The 19427-nt window shown below is 40.6% G+C and overlaps 1 protein-coding gene across 1 annotated transcript in view; it reads right to left on the bottom strand.

Annotated features, from left to right (window-relative positions):
* PIK3R3 (phosphoinositide-3-kinase regulatory subunit 3) overlaps window positions 1-19427 on the bottom strand; it is a 101644-nt gene that overhangs the window by 22657 nt on the left and 59560 nt on the right. The window contains exons 4-5 of the mRNA XM_066269304.1: window positions 18516-18614; window positions 48-228 (exon numbers count right to left, since the gene is read on the bottom strand). Of these exons, the coding sequence (XP_066125401.1) occupies window positions 48-228; window positions 18516-18614 (280 nt within the window). The remainder of the gene's footprint in view (window positions 1-47; window positions 229-18515; window positions 18615-19427) is intronic.

Genomic DNA, 19427 nt, shown 5'->3' with positions numbered 1-19427 from the left:
TAAGTAATGACTTATTGAACAGCTATCAAGAACTTCTGTGATCATACCTGTTGGTATTTAGACACTGGGTACATCAGCTTCACATCAAGTTTGGGATTGTACTGAGCAAGAGATTCATGATGATAGTGGTTAATGAGCTCCACCACAGAATTAAAAGTCAGAGGATCAGAAAAGCCATATTTACCATCTCGATGATAGATCTTTATTAACTTATTGTTGCCTCCCTTCCTGTGAACAACAAGACAACAACTGTAGGTGTTTTTCCCCCAACATTCTACTGAAGTACTACTTTCAAGTGAAGATATGAAAGCTTAATGTCACATAATAAACAAGTTTTATTCTATTGAAGCTGAAACAGGTGAAAAGGCATAATTATGTGTAAAAGTATATATAATATAATGTTATTTTTACAACTATATATTTCTTTTGTCTACAAATATCTTACCTACTAAAAGTCAACATACCTATATATAGCATTCAGTATCAACAAATTTGGCAAAAATAATCACTTAAGAAAAATACCATACTATATTATCTTTTATTTTCTAAATGAATTATCTAATTTCAATTCTATCAATATATTTTAAGGAAGAAAAGAAACAATCTCTTTAGGACCTAAAACTATGTGGTTGTGTGTCCATGGAGGGAAGCAGAAGCCATTTCTCTATGAAGGGCAATGATAAACATTTGTCACACAATCACCAACACCAGGGGTCCCCAAACTTTTTACACAGGGGCCAGTTCACTTTCCCTCAGACCATTGGAGGGCCGGACTATAAAAAAAAACTATGAACAAATCCCTATGCACACTGCACATATCTTATTTTAAAGTAAAAAAACAAAACGGGAACAAATACAATATTTAAAATGAAGAACAAGTAAATTTAAATCAACAAACTGACCAGTATTTCAATGGGAACTATGGGCCTGCTTTTGGCTGATGAGATGGTCAATGTGCTCCTCTCACTGACCACCAATGAAAGAGGTGCCCCTTCCGGAAGTGCGGCGGGGGCGGATAAATGGCCTCAGGGGGCCGCATGTGGCCCGCGGGCCGTAGTTTGGGGACCCCTGACCAAAACACTCAAAGTTTTATTGTCAATGACCAAACAAAATTAAGCTCCTTGAATTATTTTTTCCCCCTTTTTTTTTTTTTTTTTTTACTGATTGATTTTAGCAAGACAGGAGAGAGAGAGAGAGAAAGAGAGAGAGAGAGAGAAACATCAAACTGTTCCTGTAAGCGCCCTGACCAGGGATTGAACCGGCAACCTCTGAGTTTTGGGAAGATGCTCTAACCAACCAAGCTATCCAGCCAAGTTTCCATGAATGACTTAAAGCTGAGTAAGTTATTTAGCACCTTACATTGTTTTATCTTTTATATTTATTCATAATTCTTGGAAATGACTATTTCCATCACAATATGTAAATTACTCAGCTTTCATTCAACTGTTTTACAAAGTATAGCTTTGGAAGAGCCATTTATATTAGAGGAGTGTAATTAGATTCTTTTTTTTTTTTTGTATTTTCCCGAAGCTGGAAACGAGGAGAGACAGTCAGACAGACTCCCGCATGCGTCCGACCGGGATCCACCCAGCACGCCCACCAGGGGGCGACGCTCTGCCCACCAGGGGGCGATGCTCTGCCCCTCCGGGGTGTCGCTCTGCCGTGACCAGAGCCAACCTAGCGCCCAGGGCAGAGGCCAAGGAGCCATCCCCAGCGCCTGGGCCATCTTTGCTCCAATGGAGCCTCGCTGCAGGAGGGGAAGAGAGAGACAGAGAGGAAGGAGAGGAGGAGGGGTGGAGAAGCAGATGGGCGCTTCTCCTGTGTGCTCTGGCCGGGAATTGAACCCGGGACTTCTGCACGCCAGGCCAACGCTCTACCACTGAGCCAACCAGCCAGGGCCGTAATTAGATTCTTGAATAGTTTTTTACTGAGTCCTATCCTTAGTCCCTTAAAAGATAATTTGTAACCAATGCTTAAAATCAAAATGTTTTATACATCCTATAAGGTAGAATCTAAAACCAAACCAGGTTGATTCACTCTACCTTAGCAATATACTGCACAGTTCTGACTCAACTTTTCTTATAGCAGCATGCAGACTTAAGGCAGGGCAGGGAAGGTGGGGAGATGCCTCTACCCTTTATGCCTTGCTATTACACATGATAAATGAGGCATTGGGATCTGTGAAAGGTCAAACACAATATGTTTAAATCTGTGGATTGATTTAAATTAAATAATGGTTTGAAGGTCAGTATTTAGATGAATAAAGAGTTATTCCTATATGTACCTTAAAAGGACCACACAGTCATATGTAGTTCCTATAAGTGGGTATACCCACACATATACTCACAATAAATGGAAACTAACCTCTCACCTATAGGAAAGTTAAAAGGCACTAATTCATTAAAAAAAAAATTATTGAACATTTGCTATGGACCAAGAACTATATGACTCTAAGTGGATATAGTGATGCTCAAGCCACCTACATTCCATACTTTCAAGGAACTTCCAGTTAAGGAACATGAGGAATATATCTCCATCTTTAAGCTTATAAAAAGATAAAGAATTTTCTATCAAGATAGAATATAAAAATAAATAATTATCAAATAGGAATTAGTCCTATGGGAAAAAAATCAAGCAGAATAAAGAGAGCGAGTCTGGGAGTAGAGGAATTGCTATTATATATATGTTGTACAAGAAAAACCACTCTGTTCAGAGTCCTAAACTAAGTGTGGGAGCTAGCACAGCAGATACCTGGGACGAAAGTTTCACAGTACAAAGCACCTTAGGTAGATACAAGCTTGACATATTTGAAAAGCAGCAAGGAGGTTGGTGATGTTGGGGCTGAATTAGCAAAAGGGAGAGTTGTAGGAAATGAAATAAGAGATGTAAAAGGATATGAGGAGAGGGAGCAAGTATGGAGGGCATAAATGGTGATGGAAGAAGACTTGACTTGGGCTGGTGAACACACAACACAGTGTACAGATGGTGTGTTGTAGAATTGTGCACTTGAAACCTGTATAATTTTGTTAACCAGTGTCACCCCAAATAAATTCAATAAAAAAATATGCAAAAGGAGCTTAAATCATATAACAGCCTATAAGCCATTGTAAAAACTCTGGCTTTTACTAACATGGGGAGACACAAGGGTTTTGACAAGAATGATATCATCTATCTTGTGTTTTAAAAAGGCTCACTCTAGCTAGCCTGACCAGGTGGTGGTGCAGTGGATAGAGTGTCGAACTGGGATGCGGAAGACCCAGGTTCGAGACCCCGAGGTCGCCAGCTTGAGCGTGGGCTCATCTGGTTTGAGCAAGGCTCACCAGCTTGGACCCAAGGTCGCTGGCTCAAGCAAGGGGTAACTTGAACTGCTGAAGGCCCACGGTCAAGGCACATATGAGAAAGCAGTCAGTGAACAACTAAGGTGTCGCAACAAAAAACTAATGATTGATGCTTCTCATCTCTCCGTTCCTGTCTGTCTGTCCCTGTCTATCCCTCACCCTGACTCTCTGTCTCTGTAAAAAAATAAAATAAAATAAAAAATTATAAAAAAATAAATAAAAAGGCTCACTCTAGCTGCTGGATTGAGAAGAGACTATTTAAAGCAGTTGTCCCCAACACCCGGGCCACGGACCGGTACCGGTCCATGGGCCATTTGGTACCAGTCCGCAGAGAAAGAATAAATAACTTACATTATTTCCATTTTATTTATATTTAAGTCTGAACGATGTTTTATTTTTTAAAAATGACCAGATTCCCTCTGTTACATCCGTCTAAGACTCACTCTTGACACTTGTCTCTGTCACATGATACATTTATCCGTCCCACCCTAAAGGCTGGTCCGTGAAAATATTTTCTGACATTAAACCCATCCGTGGCCCAAAAAAGCTTGGGAACCACTGATTTAAAGTGAACAGTGATAGAAGTAAAAAGATTAGCTGGGTGGGAAACTATTAAAAGAATCTAGTCAAGAGATGATGGTGTTTTGGACAAGGGTAGTAGCAGTGGAGACACTGAGAAATAGTGTTATTCTAAACATATATATTTTGAAGAAAGAGCTGCCAGGATATGCTAATGGTGTGGACTATGAGAAATAGATAAAATTAAGATGATTTCAAGGTTTTTATCTTAAGCAATTAGAAGAAAGGAATTATCATTTATTGAAATGAAGAAGGCTATGTTTAAAGAAGCTTGTTAAAGCAGGAAGAAAACATTTTGCTTTTAGACAGGTTAAATTTGAGATGCCTAGTGAACATCCAAAAGCAGAACAGATGATCCAGCAGCCTACCTGAAGAACCTACCAGCAATGACCTGACCTGTGGTGGCGCAATGGATAAAGGGTCGACTCAGAACACTGAGATCACTGGTATGAAGCCCCAGGCTTGCCCAGTCAAGGCGCATAAGAGAAGCACTGAGTTGATGTTTCCCAGTCCTCTTCCCTGCCTTTCTCTCTCTAAAATCAATAATTAAAATCTTTAAAAAAAAATCTACCAGCAATTCCACTTCTGGGAATATATCCAAAGAAATGCAAAACATTAATTCGAGAGAATATATGCACCCCATGTTAATTAGCTGTAGCATTTTTCAACTTATTTTTAAATTATTTATTATTTAGAAATTAAATTTAATGGGGTGACATCAGTCAGTAAGAGTACACAGGTTTCAGGTAAACATTTCTATAGCATTTGAACTGTTAATTGTGTTGTGTGCCTATTAAAAGTCAAATAATCTTCCATCACTGTATATTTGTCCCTCTTTATTCCTCTCTCTCCACTTCACTTCTGTCTACATCCATGAGTCTCACTTTTATATCCCACCTATATGTGAAATCATATAAGTTCTTAGCTTTTTCTGATTTATCTCACTTGGCATAATGTTCTCAAAGTCCATCCATGTTGTCGTGAATGATAATATGTCATCATTTCTTATAGCTGAGTAGTATTCCATTGTATATATGTACCATATCTTCTTTGTCCAATCCTCTATCAAGGGACACTTTAGTTGTTTCTATATCTTGGCCACCATGAATAATGCTGCAATGAACATGGGGTGCATGTGTCTTTGCCTACCAAAGTTTTCAAGTTTTTTGGACAGATACCCAGTAGAGGAATTGTTGGGTCATATGGTAGCTCTATTCCTAGTATGTTTTATTTAAGATTTTATTTATTGATTTTTAGAGAAAGGACAGAGAAAAGCAGGGGTGGAGTAAGGAGCAGGAAGCATCAACTCGTAGTTGCTTCTTGTATGTGCCTTGACTGAGTAAGCCTAGGGCCTCGAACCCACGACTTCAGCATTCCAGGTTGATGCTTTATCCACTGTGCCATCACAGGTCAGACTATTCTTAATATTTTGAGGAACTGTCACACCATCTTCCATAATGGCTGCTGTACCAGTTTACATTCCCACCAGCAGTGAATAATACTTGTTATTACCTGTCTTGTTGATTACAGCCATTCTAACAGATGTGAGGTGGTATCTCATTGCAGTTTTGATGTGCATTTCTCTAATAACTAGTGAAGATGAGCATCTTCTCATATATCTATTTGTTGTTTGTATTTCTTCATGAGAGAAGTATCTGTTCAGGTCCTTTTCCCATTTGTTAATTGAATTGTTTGCTTGTTTGTTGTTAAGCTTTGCAAGTTCTTTATATTTTAGATATTAACCCCTTGTCAGAGTTGTTGTTTGTGAGTATCAACTCCCATTTGGTTGGCTCTTTCTGTTTGTTATCATGTTTTTTTGCAGTGCAGAAGCTTTTTAGTTATATAGTCCCATTCATTTATTTTTGCCTTTAATTCCCTAGCCTTTGGGGTCAAATTCATAAAATGTTCTCTATGGCCCAGGCCCATAAGTTTAGTGCTTACATTTTCTTCTTTGTAATTTATTGTTTCAGATCTTATATTTAGGTCTTTGATCCACTCTGAATTAATTTTTGTGCAGGGGAACAAACTGCAGTCAAGTTCCATTCTCTTGTATGTGGCTTTCTAGCACCATTTATTCAAGGGGCTTTCTTTCCTCCATTGTTTATTTTTGCCTCCTCTGTCAAAGATTATTTGTCCATATATATGTGATTTGAATTCTGAGCTCTCAATTATTATTATTTATTTTTAATTCAGTGAGAGGAGATGAAGCAGAGACAGACTCCTGCAAGCGCCCTGACCGGGATCCACCCAGCAGCCCACTAGGGGGTGATGCTCTGCCCATCTGGGCCTTCCTCCATTGCTCAGCAACTGAGCTCTTCTTAGCACCTGAGGTAGAGGCCATGGAGCCATCCTTAGCATCTGGGGCCAACTTACTCGAATTGAGCCATGGCTTCAGGAAGGGAAGAGAGAAAGAAAGAGAAAGAGAGAGAGAAGAAGCAAGAGGGGGAGGGGTGGAAAAGCAGATGGACTCTTCTCCTGTGTGCCCTGACTGGGAATTGAATCCAGGACATTCACATGCTGGGCCGACGCTCTACTACTGACCCAGGGCCTGGCCTCTCAATTCTGTTCCACTGGTCTGTGTATCTGGGGTTTTTTTTTTGCCAATATCATGCAGTTTTGATTATTGTGGCTCAGTAGTATAATTTGAATTCAGGTAGTATAATGCCTCCAGTTTTATTCATTTTTCCTAGGATTGCTTTGGCTATTCAAGTCTTTTATGGTTCCATACAAATCTGGTGATTTTTTCGTTCTATTTCTTTAAAAATGACATTAGGATATTAATTGGGATAGCATTAAATTTGTATATTGCTTTTGGAAATATGGCCATTTTAACTATGTTGATTCTTGCAGTCCATGAACATGAACTATTTTTCCATTTCATTGTGTATTTTTCAATTTTTTTTAGTAATGTTTAGTAGTTTTCAGTATATAGGTCCTTCACATTCTTTGTTAAGTTTATTCCTAGATTGTTTTGGGGGTTTTTTGCAACTGCAAAAGGAATGTTTTTTTCAATTTATTTTCTGAAGTTTTACTGTTGGCATATAGGAAAGCAACAGACTTTTGTATATTGATTTTGGATACTGAGACTTTACTGTATGTTTATTGTTTCTTTAATTTTTTTAGAAGAGAGGAGGGGAGACAGTGAGGCCAACTCCTGCATATGCCATGACCAGAATCAACCCAGCAACTCCATCTAGGGCAATCCTGAAGCACTGAGCTATTTTTAGCACCTGCGGCTGAAACACTCGGACCAACCGAGCTATCCTCGGTGCCTGGGGTCATGCTCGAACCAATCAAGCCAACAGCTGCAGGAGGGGAAGAGAAGCATATGGTCATCTCTCCTGTGTGTCCTGACCAGGAATCAAACTCAGGATGTCTATATGCTGGGCCAATGCTCTATCCACTGAGCCACTGGCCAGGACCTTTTTATCATCTCTAATAGCTTTCAGGTAGAGTTGTTGGGGTTTTCTATATAAAGGATCATCTTATCTGCAAAAAGTGGTACATTTACCTCTTATTTCTCAATATGGATGCCTTTTATTTCTTTTTCTTGCCTGATTGCTCTAAGACTTCAGTACTATGATGAATAAGAGTGGACAGAATGGGCATCTTTGTCTTATTCCTGATTTTAGAGGAAAAGCTTTCAGCTTTTCACCATTTAGTATGATACTGTCTAAGGATTTGTCATATATGGCCTTTATTATATTGCTCACAAAAATTAGGGGATATTTCAAAATTAATATGAAGCTATAAAACATCCCCTAATTTTTGTGAGCAGTGTATGTTGAGGTACTTTCCTCTATACTCATTTTATTGAGTGTTTTAATCATAAATGGATGCTGTATCTTATTAAATGCCTTTTCTGTATCTATTGACAGGATATGATTTTTGCCCTTTGTTTTGTTGATGTGATGTATCAAGGAACAGATAAAAACACAGTCATAGTTGGAGAACTCAACACACCATTGACATCTTTAGACAGGTCATCCAAACAGAAAATCAATAAAGAAATATCAGCCTTAAACAACACACTAGACCAAATAGACATAAGTGACATTTATAGAACATTTAATCCCAGAATATCAGATTATACATTCTTTTCCAGTGTGCATGGAACATTCTCAAGGACAGACCAATATGGTTGGCCACAAATCTAGCATCAACTAATTCAAGAAGACTGAAATCATACCAACCATATTCTCTGACCATAATTCTCTTAAATTAGAATTCAATCGCAAAAAGGAAGTAAAGAAAGCCACAAAAACATGGAAATTAAACAACATACTTCTAAAAAATTACTGGATCAAAGAAGAAATAAAACAGAGATCTAAAGATATATAAACAAAATGACAATGTAATATATCAAAACTTCTGGGATGCAATGAAAACAGTAATAAGAGGGAAGTTTGTATCATTATAAGCTTAAATTAAGAAGCAAGATGCCTGACCAGGTGATGGCGCAGTGAATAGAGCATCGGACTGGGATGCGGAAGGACCCAGGTTCGAGACCCCGAGGTCGCCAGCTTGAGCGCGGGCTCATCTGGCTTGAGCAAAGAGCTCACCAGCTTGTACCCAAGGTTGCTGGCTCCAGCAGGGGTTACTCGGTCTGCTGAAGGCCCACGGTCAGGGCACATGTGAAAGAGCAATCAATGAACAACTAAGAAGTAGCAACACGCAATGAGAAACTGATGACTGATGCTTCTCATCTCTCTCCGTTCCTGTCTGTCTGTCCCTGTCTATCTCTGCCTCTGTAAAAAAAAGAAGCAAGAGGCCCTGGCTGGTTGGCTCAGTGGTAGAGCGTAGGCCTGGCGTGTGGAAGTCCCGGGTTCAATTCCCGGCCAGGGCACACAGGAGAGGCTCCCATCTGCTTCTCCACCCCTCCCCCCTCTCCTTCCTCTCTGTCTCTCTCTTCCCCTCCCGCAGCCAAGGCTCCACTGGAGCAAAAGATGGCCCAAGCGCTGGGGATGGCTCCTTGGCCTCTGCCCCAGGCGCTAGAGTGGCTCTGGTCGCAACAGAGCAACGCCCCGGATGGGCAGAGCATCGCCCCCTGGTGGGCATGCCAGGTGGATCCCAGTCAGGCGTATGCGGGAGTCTGACTGCCTCCCCGTTTCCAGCTTCAGAAAAATACAAAAAAAAAAAGCAAGAGAGATCCCAACTAAACAACATGATATTACATCTTAAAGAACTAGAAAAAGAACACCAAAGGCAACCCAAAGTCAGCAGAAGAAAAGAAATAATAAAAATCAGAGCAGAATTAAATGAAATAGAAAACAAAAAACATACAGAAAAAATTAATACAACAAAGAGCTGGTTCTTTGAAAAGATCAATAAAATTGACAAACCCGAGTGTTAAATGTAACCATCAGTTACTAAGTTAACTACAGCAAGATCACTCTCAGTCTCACTATGCCAGCAAGTTAACTTCATAGATTATGAATAAAAAAAATACGGACATAAAAAACACATACACACTCACACACACACACACACAAAGACAAACGGCTGATTAGAGTTACTAAGGAAAAAAGACAAAGGACTCATATAAACAAAATCTGAAATGAAAGAGGAGAAATTACCACAGATATCATAGATATACAAAGGATCATACTAGAATATTATGAAAGATTATATACCGCCAAATTCAACATTCTGGAAGAAATGGGTAAGTTCCTAGAACTATACAATCTTCCTAGCCTGAGTCACAAAGAAGTAGAAAACATAAATAGACTGATGAGCAGTAAGGAAATAGAAACTATTAAAAACCTCCCAAAAAATAAAAGTCTAGGACCAGATGGCTACATTCAAAGAAGATTTGGTACCTGTCCTTCTCAAAGTCTTCCAAAAATTTAAAGAAAAGGCAATATTCCCCAATACATTTTATGATACCAAAATCTGGCAAGAACAACACACAAAAAAAAAGAAAACTAGAAACCAACATCTCTGATGACTACAGATGCAAAATTTCTAAACAAAATACTAGCAAATCAAATACTACAATACATTAAAATATATATATATCACAATCAAGTGGGGTTCATTCTAGGAGCACAAGGATGGTTCATTGTAGTATTATTTATAATAGCCAAGATCTACAAGCAGCCCAAGTCTCCATCAGTAGGTAAGTGGATTTTTAAAAAGCTGTGGTACATTTACATGATGGAATACTACTTGGCTATAAAAAAAGAAGGAAATCTTCCCTTTGCAACAATATAAATGGGTCTGGAGAGCATTATGCTAAGTGAAATAAAACAGTCAAGAGTAAGACAAGTACCATATGATTTTACTCATGTGTGGGATCTAATGAACAAAACAAACTAACAAGCAAAACAGAGACAGACTCATAGATAGAAGGCAGGCTGATAGCTGTCAGAGAGAGGGAGGTTGTAGGCTGTGGGCTGAATGAAAATGGTGAAGGGATTAAGGAAAGAAAAACCTTAAGCCTGACCAGGCAGTGGCACAGTGGATAGAGCATCAGACTGGAACATGGAGGACCCAGGTTTGAAACCCTGAGGTCGCCAGCTTGATCATGGGCTCACCAGCTTGAGTGCAGGGTCGCTGGCCTGAGTGTGGGATCATAGACATGACCCCATGGTAGCTGGCTTGAGCTCAAAGGTCGCTGGCTTGAGCCCAAGGTTGTTGGCTTGAACCAAAGATCATTGGTTTGAGCAAGGGATCACTTGCTCTGCTGTAGCCACTGCCACTCCAGTCAAGGCACATATGAGAAAGCAACTGATGAACAACTAAGGTGCTACAATGAAGAATTGACAAGAACAACACACACAAAAAAAGAAAACTAGAAATCAACATCTCTGATGACTACAGATGCAAAATTCCTAAACAAAAATACTAGCAAATCAAATACTACAATACATTAAAATATATATATATCACGATCAAGTGGGGTTCACTTGCTTCTCATCTCTCCCCCTGTCTCTCTGTCCCTGTCTCTCTCTCTGTCTCTAGCAAAAAAAAGGGAAAGAAAAAAAAAGACACAGACACCAGTATGGTGATTACCAGAAGGAAAGGGGGGTCAGGGTTAGTAGGAGAGGTATAGGGAGGATAAATGATGGAAGGAAACTTGACTTGGGAACTTAGAGTGATGAACACACAATACAATGTACAGATAATGTATTATAGAATTGTACAGCTGATACCTATATAATTTTATTAACCAATGCTACTCCAATAAGATCAATTAAAAAAGTGAAAAAAAAAAGTCCTGGCTGGTTAGCTCAGTCAGTTAAGAGCATCATCCTGAAATGGCAAGGTTGCAGTTTCAATCTCCAGTCAGGGCACACATGGAAAGCAACCAATGAATGAATGCACAACTGAGTGGAACAACAAACTGAATGCTTCCCTTCCCCTCCTTTCTCTCTCTCTTCCTCTCTGTCTCTAAAAAAAGTCAATCAATAAATATAAATAAATTAGACCCTGGTGGACAGCTTGGTTGGTTGGAGCATCGTCTCAGAGCACAGAAGTTACCGGTTCAATTTCCTGGTCAGGGCACATACAGTAGCAGCTCGATGTTCCTGTCTCTCTCTCCCTGCCTATTTCAAAAAAAATTTTTTTAAACGGTGGGGTAAAAAGGATCTAAAGTTCAGGAGAAAGTGATGGATTGAAGTATAAAACAGCTATCATCCTATAGATGGTATCTAAAGATAAGCAATAAGCATAGCTGAACAACAGAACAGGTCCAAGAGGCCCTGGGGTAGTTTAGTGTCAGAAAGATGAGGAAGAACCACAAAGGAAAACAAGAGAGCAATTAATGAAGTAAAAGGAGAACTAAGAGTGTGTTATCCTAAAATAAATTTCTTTTCCATTGATTTGAGAGAGAGAGAAAGAGGAAGGGGATGGGAGAAGGGAGAGAGAGAAGACAGAAGCATCAACTCATTGTCCCACTTAGTTGTGCACTCATTGGTTGTTTCTCCTATATGCTGAGACCAAACCTCAGTGCACCAGGACAATGCTGTATCCTCTGAGTCACCCAACCAGGGCCTAAAAGCATTTCAACAGAGGAAATGATCAACTGGGTAAATGACTTAAAGCTTGACAAAGGAGAAATCACTAAGTGATCTTGACAGAATAGTTTCAGTGGCATGCTAAGGATAAAAGCCTGACTGAAATGAATTAAAGAGAGTGAAAGAAGAAGAAAAAGAAATGCCTATAGACAACTGTCTTGAAGAATATTGCTGTAAATAAGAGCAGGAAAATAAGGAAATAGTTGGAAAGAGAAATTATCTTTATTATTCTTAAATGGGACATAGTATAGCATATTTATATGCTAATGAAATGACTCAGTAGAAAAATAAAAACCGTTGATGGGGGGGGGAAGACAAGATAATTCCCAGGGTGATAGCCTTGAATAGATCAGTGATGGGATCTAGTTCACAAGGAGAGAGGTAGATCCTGGACAAGAAAGTGAACACTCTCCCACTGGAACAGGAGAAAGGCAAAGTCTTCACATTCAGGTTGCAAATATGCTGATAACAGTGGCAATAGGAGCATAATGGAGTTAGATCTCTTCTGACACCTTTTATGTTCTCAGTGAAACAGGAAGTAACTTTAGTTAAAAGGGGGAAGATGTGTTGTTGATTTGGAGAAAGAAAAACAAATGTGAGCCTGACCAGTGGTGGCACAGTGGATAGAGCGTCAACCCGGGACACTGAGGTCCCTGGTTTAAAAACCCCAGGTCACTGATTTGAGTGCGAGCTTGTCAGCTTGAGCACGGGATCACTGGCTTGAGTGTGGGATCACTGACATGATCCTGAGGTCGCTGGCTTGAGCCCGAAGTCATGGGATTGAGCAAAGGGTTAGCTGGAGCCCTCCAATCAAGTCAAGACATGAATGAGAAGCAATTAATGAACAACTAAAGTAAAGTAACTACAAGTTGATGCTTCTCATCTCTCTCTCTCTAAAATCAATAAAATAAAAATTAAAAAAAAATTTTATAATGTAAAATTGTCATCTAGGAAAGTGGGAGAGCAAATGAATTGCAGAAATACAGAAATCCATCTGACCAGTACTAAAGTCCTGTTTAGGATTACTAGACACAAATGTAATGTGAGACCAGTCAGCATGGTGTATTTTTCTTAAAATTTAGCTATTGTATAGGCACAAAACAGAGTTGAATTTAATAAGTGTTGGAATATAGTTAGGTAACTTCAGTGGAGGGAGAGAGGAGCAAATTTGTTGAGGAAACCTTATATTCACAAGGGTAATTTTAACAATAGACCATGGACTCTAAGCAGAAAAGGAAGGAAATGAAGATATGAAAAAAAAACTGTAGAATGGTTTATTTTTAATTATATGTCTCTCTTCCTCACTATAATCATCTTGAACAGAAGAACCATGATATTCCTTGTATCCTAGCACCTGGCCCAATGCCTGGCATAGAACTGATGTCTAAAGATTTGTTAACCATCCAGCTGTTCTACAATGAATACTATTTACCAATTTTAAAAGTGGTTATTGAGCCTGATCAGGTGGTGGCACAGTGGATAGAGCATCAAACTGGGACACAGAGGACCCAGGTTTGAAACTCCAAGGTCGACGGCTTGAGCGTGGGGCTGATCTGGCTTGAGCACAGGGTCACTTGCTCGAGTATGGGATCACAGACATGACCCCATAGTCGCTGGCTTGAGCCCAAGGTCGCTGGCTTGAGCAAGGGGTCACTCGCTCTGCTGTAGCCCCCCGTCAAGGCATGTATAAGAAAGCAGTCAATGAACAACTAAGGAGCTGCAACAAAGAATTGATGCTTCCCATCTCTCTCCCGTCCTGTTTGTCTGTCCTTATCTGTCCCTCTCTCTGCCTCTCTCTCTCTCTGTCACACACACACACACAAAAATGGTTATTGAATTGAAAAACCACTCCATGCTCAACATTTACTCTCTCTGGTCTGATTTTACTCTCATTCCTCTCCTTTGAGGGTCACTAATGACTTTTATTAAATTGAGACTGTGACCCCTCCCTCTAACCAAGGCTCAAATTCTTTGCAGTGACTGAAAGTTCTACTCTTCCTCCTTCTTCCCATAGCCCACATCCTTCTTAATATTTCATTCTCCCATGACTTCTATGATATTATTTTCTCTCGACCTCTTAGACTGCTTTCTCGTCTTCCTTCCTGCTGTTAAACAGTCATTCCCTAAAAGAATTTGCCTTCAGCCTCTATCCTTTTCCTTCTATATACTCTCCTTAAAATTTCATTTATTCGCCTGACCAGGAGGTGGCGCAGTGGATAGAGCATTGGACTGGGATGTGGAAGGACCCAGATTCGAGACCCCGAGGTCGCCAGCTTGAGTGCAGACTCATCTGGTTTGAGCAAAGCTCACCAGCTTGGACCCAAGGTCGCTGGCTCAAGCAAGGGGTTACTCGGTCTGCTGAAGGCCCACGGTCAAGGCACATATGAGAAAGCAATCAATGAACAACTAACGTGTTGCAACGCTCAATGGAAAAACTAATGATTGATGCTTCTCATCTCTCTCCATTCCTGTCTGTCTGTCCCTGTCTATCCCTCTCTCTGACTCACTATCTGTCTCTGTAAAAAATAAATAAATAAAAATTAAAAAAAAATTTCCATTCATTCTATGAAGACGGTACTGAATCTTCTTCTGGCCCTATACTCTCTCCTAAGCATAAAGTCTATACCTTGGATATATTCTAGATACATTTTTACCTAGAAGTTTGGAGCAGCTAAAAATCAACATCTGTCCCACTTCCCCAATAAAATACTGCTCCTGACAGTGTTTCCTATTTCTATAAATGGCACATTCATTGTAAGCCCAGCAGGCTCAAACTACAGTTATCTTCAACTTCCTGTCAACTTTAAACATACTCTATTATCAAATCCCTTTTGCTCTTAGCTCCCCACTGCCTCTTACTTTGATTCAATTCCTTTCTTGGAGCCACTATCCTAAGTACAGTGTATTCTATCTTTCGATCCTGTCATACCCCCTCGTTAAAACCCTTTATTAATTTCTTTTCTTTCTTTTTTTTTTTTTGCATTTAGAAATAAAAGTCAATTCCTTACCATGGCTCATTAGGCTCTCTGCATCTGGCTCCTTTCCACTTTCAACTTTATCTCCTACCACTGTGGTCCACACTGTAAACCAGCCAGAATGGTCTTTGTTTGTATTCACTGGATCTACAAAATCTTCCCCAAATTGGTGTCTCTGCATTTTCTGTTCCCTTTCTCTGGAACACTCTTCTGGCTAGATCTTTCCAATCCTTCAGTTTTCAGAAGTGATATCCTCATAGAGGTCCTCCTTTTTAAAACTATCTTAAATTCCCTTTTCTCATATTCTCTATCATAACCTTACGTATTACTATATAGTACTTTATAATTGAAGTTATCTCAGTTCTTTTTTATATGCTTATTATATCTCCCCCACTTCTACCTCCCTGAACATAAACGCTATGGACAAGAGACTATGTCTGTCTTGTTCATCATTTCCTCTTCCTAGAGCAGTACCTATTAATACTGTGGGCACTCAATAAATATTAAATGATTAAAGAATAAACCCTATTCTGGGTCACTATTACCTCTCAATTTCTTTCTTTCTTTTTTTTCTTTTCTTTTTTTTTTTTTTTTAAAGAGAGGCAGGGGGAGAGAGAGACAGGAATATCAGGCTGCTTCTATATGTGTCCTGACCGGGGAATCTAACCGGCAACCCCCATGCTCTGGGAGAACGTTTCATCCAGCCAGTGCTTAATTTTTATTGATGTTTAGAGAGACAGAGGGGAAGAGGAAGAGCAGCATTCATTTGCTGTTACACTCAGTCATGCATTCTTTGGTTGCTTCCTGTGTGTTCCCTGAGCAGGGATCGAAACCACAACCTCATTTCGGGACAATGTTCTTAACTGACTGAGCTAACCAGCCAGGACCTATGTCTCTTTTTTTTTTTTTTTTCAGAGACAAAGAGAGAGTCAGAGAGAGGGATAGACAGGGACAGACAGACAGGAACGGAGAGAGATGAGAAGCATCAGTCATCAGTTTTTCATTGCAACATCTTAACCTTAGTGGTTCATTGATTGCTTTCTCATATGTGCCTTAACCGTGGGCAGACCGAGTAACCCCTTGCTCGAGCCAGTGACCTTGGGTCCAAGCTGGTGAGCCTTGCTCAAACCAGATGAGCCCATGCTCAAGCTGGCGACCTCAGGGTCTCAAACCTGGGTCCTCCGCATCCCAGTCCAACACTCTATCCACTGCGCCACTGCCTGGTCAGGCCTATGTCTCCTTTTTCTTTTTTTTACAGAGACAGAGAGAGAGTCAGAAAGAGGGATAGATAGGGACAGACAGACAGGAACAGAGAGAGATGAGAAGCATCAATCATCAGTTTTTCATTGTGACACCTTAGTTGTTCATTGATTGCTTTCTCATATGTGCTTTGACCGTGGGGCTACAGCAGACCAAGTAACCCCTTGCTCAAGCCAGCGACCTTGGGTCTAAACTGGTGAGCTTTGCTCAAACCAGATGAACCCGCACTCAAGCTGGCAACCTTGGGGTCTCAAACCTGGGTCCTCTGCATCCCAGTCCGACGCTCTATCCACTGTGCCACCGCCTGGTCAGGCTCAATTCTTAATGGTCTTCTAACTCTACTAGTTAGTAGCCATCCTCTTTTATTCTTTTCATTCAAATATAGTCTGACCATATAACTTACCTACTGAAAAAAAGGAATTGTTTCTCCTGCATATCTACAATATTAAATACAAACTCTAAATTTTAGAATTCAAAGCCCTCTTCAATATGACCCTTTTTTTTTTTTTTTTTCATTTTTCTGAAACTGGAAACAGGGAGAGACAGTCTGACAGACTCCCGCATGCGCCCGACCGGGATCCACCCAGCACGCCCACCAGGGGCGACGCTCTGCCCACCAGGGGGCGATGCTCTGCCCATCCTGGGCGTCGCCATGTTGCGACCAGAGCCACTCTAGCGCCTGAGGCAGAGGCCACAGAGCCATCCCCAGCACCCGGGCCATCCTTGCTCCAATGGAGCCTTGGCTGTGGGAGGGGAAGAGAGAGACAGAGAGGAAAGCGCGGCGGAGGGGTGGAGAAGCAAATGGACGCTTCTCCTGTGTGCCCTGGCCGGAAATCGAACCCGGGTCCTCTGCACGCTAGGCCGACGCTCTACCGCTGAGCCAACCGGCCAGGGCTCAATATGACCCTTTTCTAACCTTCTATTCCTCACCACCCATACCAACTACTGTATCTTTTGCTCCATAAGATGCACTTCTTTTCCCCCAAAAGTAGAGGGGAAAATGCCTGTGCATGTTATGGAGCGAAAAATACAGTATTTTATTAAATTTTTTTTTTTAATTTTTATTTTATTTATTCATTTTAGAGAGGAGAGAGAGAGGGAGAGAGAGACAGAGACGGGAGGAGGAGCTGGAAGCATCAACTCCCGTATGTGCCTTGACCAGGCAAGCCCAGGGTTTCGAACCGGCGACCTCAGCATTTCCAGGTCGACGCTTTATCCACTGCGCCACCGCAGGCCAGGCTTATTAAATATTTTAACACACTATTTGGTTCAGATTTTTTTTTTTCATATTTTCCTCCTTAAAACCCTAGGTGTGTCTTATGGTCAGGTGCATCTTATGGAGCGAAAAATATGGTACTTTTTTCCTCTTTACAAACTCTACCCACTAACCAAATGAGAATACATCTTACAGAAGAGGACTCTACAGTTTCTTGCCTCCATATCTTTTCCCTATTGTTACTAATTCTGCAAACCCCTTCCCACTTTCTACATATCCAAACCTATCACTTTATTCAAAATACACTGCAAATGCAATTACTTCCATGAAGGAGAGCCTTCTATATCCTTCATATATCTCAACAAGATATCTCTTGCCCTCTTTTAAGCTACAGGAGGGGAAGAACGAGAGAGAGAGAGAGAGAGAGAGAGAGAGAGAGAGAGAGAGAGAGAAGCGCAAGAGGGGGAGGGGTGGAGAAGTAGATGGGCGCATCTCCTGTATGTCCTGACCGGGAATTGAGCCTAGGACATCCACATGCTGGGTCAACACTCTATCACTGAGTCAACCAGCCAGGGCCTAAACTATGTCACATCTTTGTAAATATAAAGAGTTATATACCTACCACTTATGAGATTTTTAATATGCCCACATGGATAGCATGATACAGACTGAGAATTGCTTTATCATCTACATATCCTCACCAGCCTAAATAAGGTTGAGTTTTAACTCTCTGAAGTATATACACTAAGAAAAATAATAGGATTATTAGAGGGGTGGATTCCCAACATTTCAATAATAACTTTAGGCTATGCACATGACTTCTACTTCACTCAGAAGGGTAACAGAATGCATCTTATTTCCTTACACTTAGTGATTTTAGCTTTTTCATTTCATTGCTACATAAAAATAAAAATTGCTAAAAAAAATTGCTGTCATTTTTATATTTAAATATCATATTTAACGTATATAGTATAAGGATACTTACCCGAACAACTAAATTATGTATCTAAATTACATAAAAATATGGAAAATGTGTATATAAAGATTTAAATAAAACACAGAAATCTTTGTATGCCCAGAAATAAATAATGCTAATAGAACACTAACCAGAATGCTGAAAAATACTCACCGCAAAGTCAACGTATAATCTCCTTGCATTTTTGTTGAGGCATCTCTGACCAAGAAGGTACCATCTGGCATGTCCCGTAATTTGTCATTTACCTCTTCCCTGAAGAATTATTTAAGAAATGAAAAAACCGTAAGTGTCATTTGTTGGTTCCTTTCACATATTAATACTAAGGCTAGTCAGGAGTTAGGTATATGTCTAAGGCTATAAAGAATCACAAAGCCTTTAGAAGTCATTTAGATATGTTAATTCTGTTTTGATTTTCAATGTTATGCAATCTAAGGAAGGGCTATCAGCTTCTTAAACTTTTCCAGATTTCAACTGTGTATTGGGGATAGTGTTTCCATTAAGCCTTTGGGAATTCCTTACGTGTGAACTTGCAAAACTTCAGGAAAAACCAGAGCTGTTTAAAAGGTTATATTTAAGCAATTGGCAGCTGTGTCTGATCAGAGCAGGAAAAATGCACTAAATTCGCAATCTTTCAATATAATATTCTCCAATGTGAATTTATACTGATAAATTTCTCTGCAGAGCTGGTCTGGAACTTTAAGGTACAACATAAGAACACTCAAAAGAAATGGCAAGGCAGCCCTGGCCGGTTGGCTCAGCGGTAGAGCGTCGGCCTAGCGTGCGGAGGACCTGGGTTCGATTCCCGGCCAGGGCACACAAGAGAAGCGCCCATTTGCTTCTCCACCCCTCTGCCGCGCCTTCCTCTCTGTCTCTCTCTTCCCCTCCTGCAGCCAAGGCTCCATTGGAGCAAAAATGGCCCGGGCGCTGGGGTTGGCTCTGTGGCCTCTGCCTCAGGCGTTAGAGTGGCTCTGGTCGCAACATGGCGACGCCCAGGATGGGCAGAGCATCGCCCCCTGGTGGGCAGAGCGCCACCCCATGGTGGGCGTGCCAGGTGGATCCCGGTCG

The sequence above is a fragment of the Saccopteryx bilineata genome, chromosome 3 (genome assembly GCF_036850765.1).
Source record: "Saccopteryx bilineata isolate mSacBil1 chromosome 3, mSacBil1_pri_phased_curated, whole genome shotgun sequence".
In the NCBI taxonomy this organism is placed as follows: domain Eukaryota; kingdom Metazoa; phylum Chordata; class Mammalia; order Chiroptera; family Emballonuridae; genus Saccopteryx; species Saccopteryx bilineata.
Note: the sequence above shows the minus strand (reverse complement) of the source record. Positions and strands in the feature narration are given on the sequence as shown.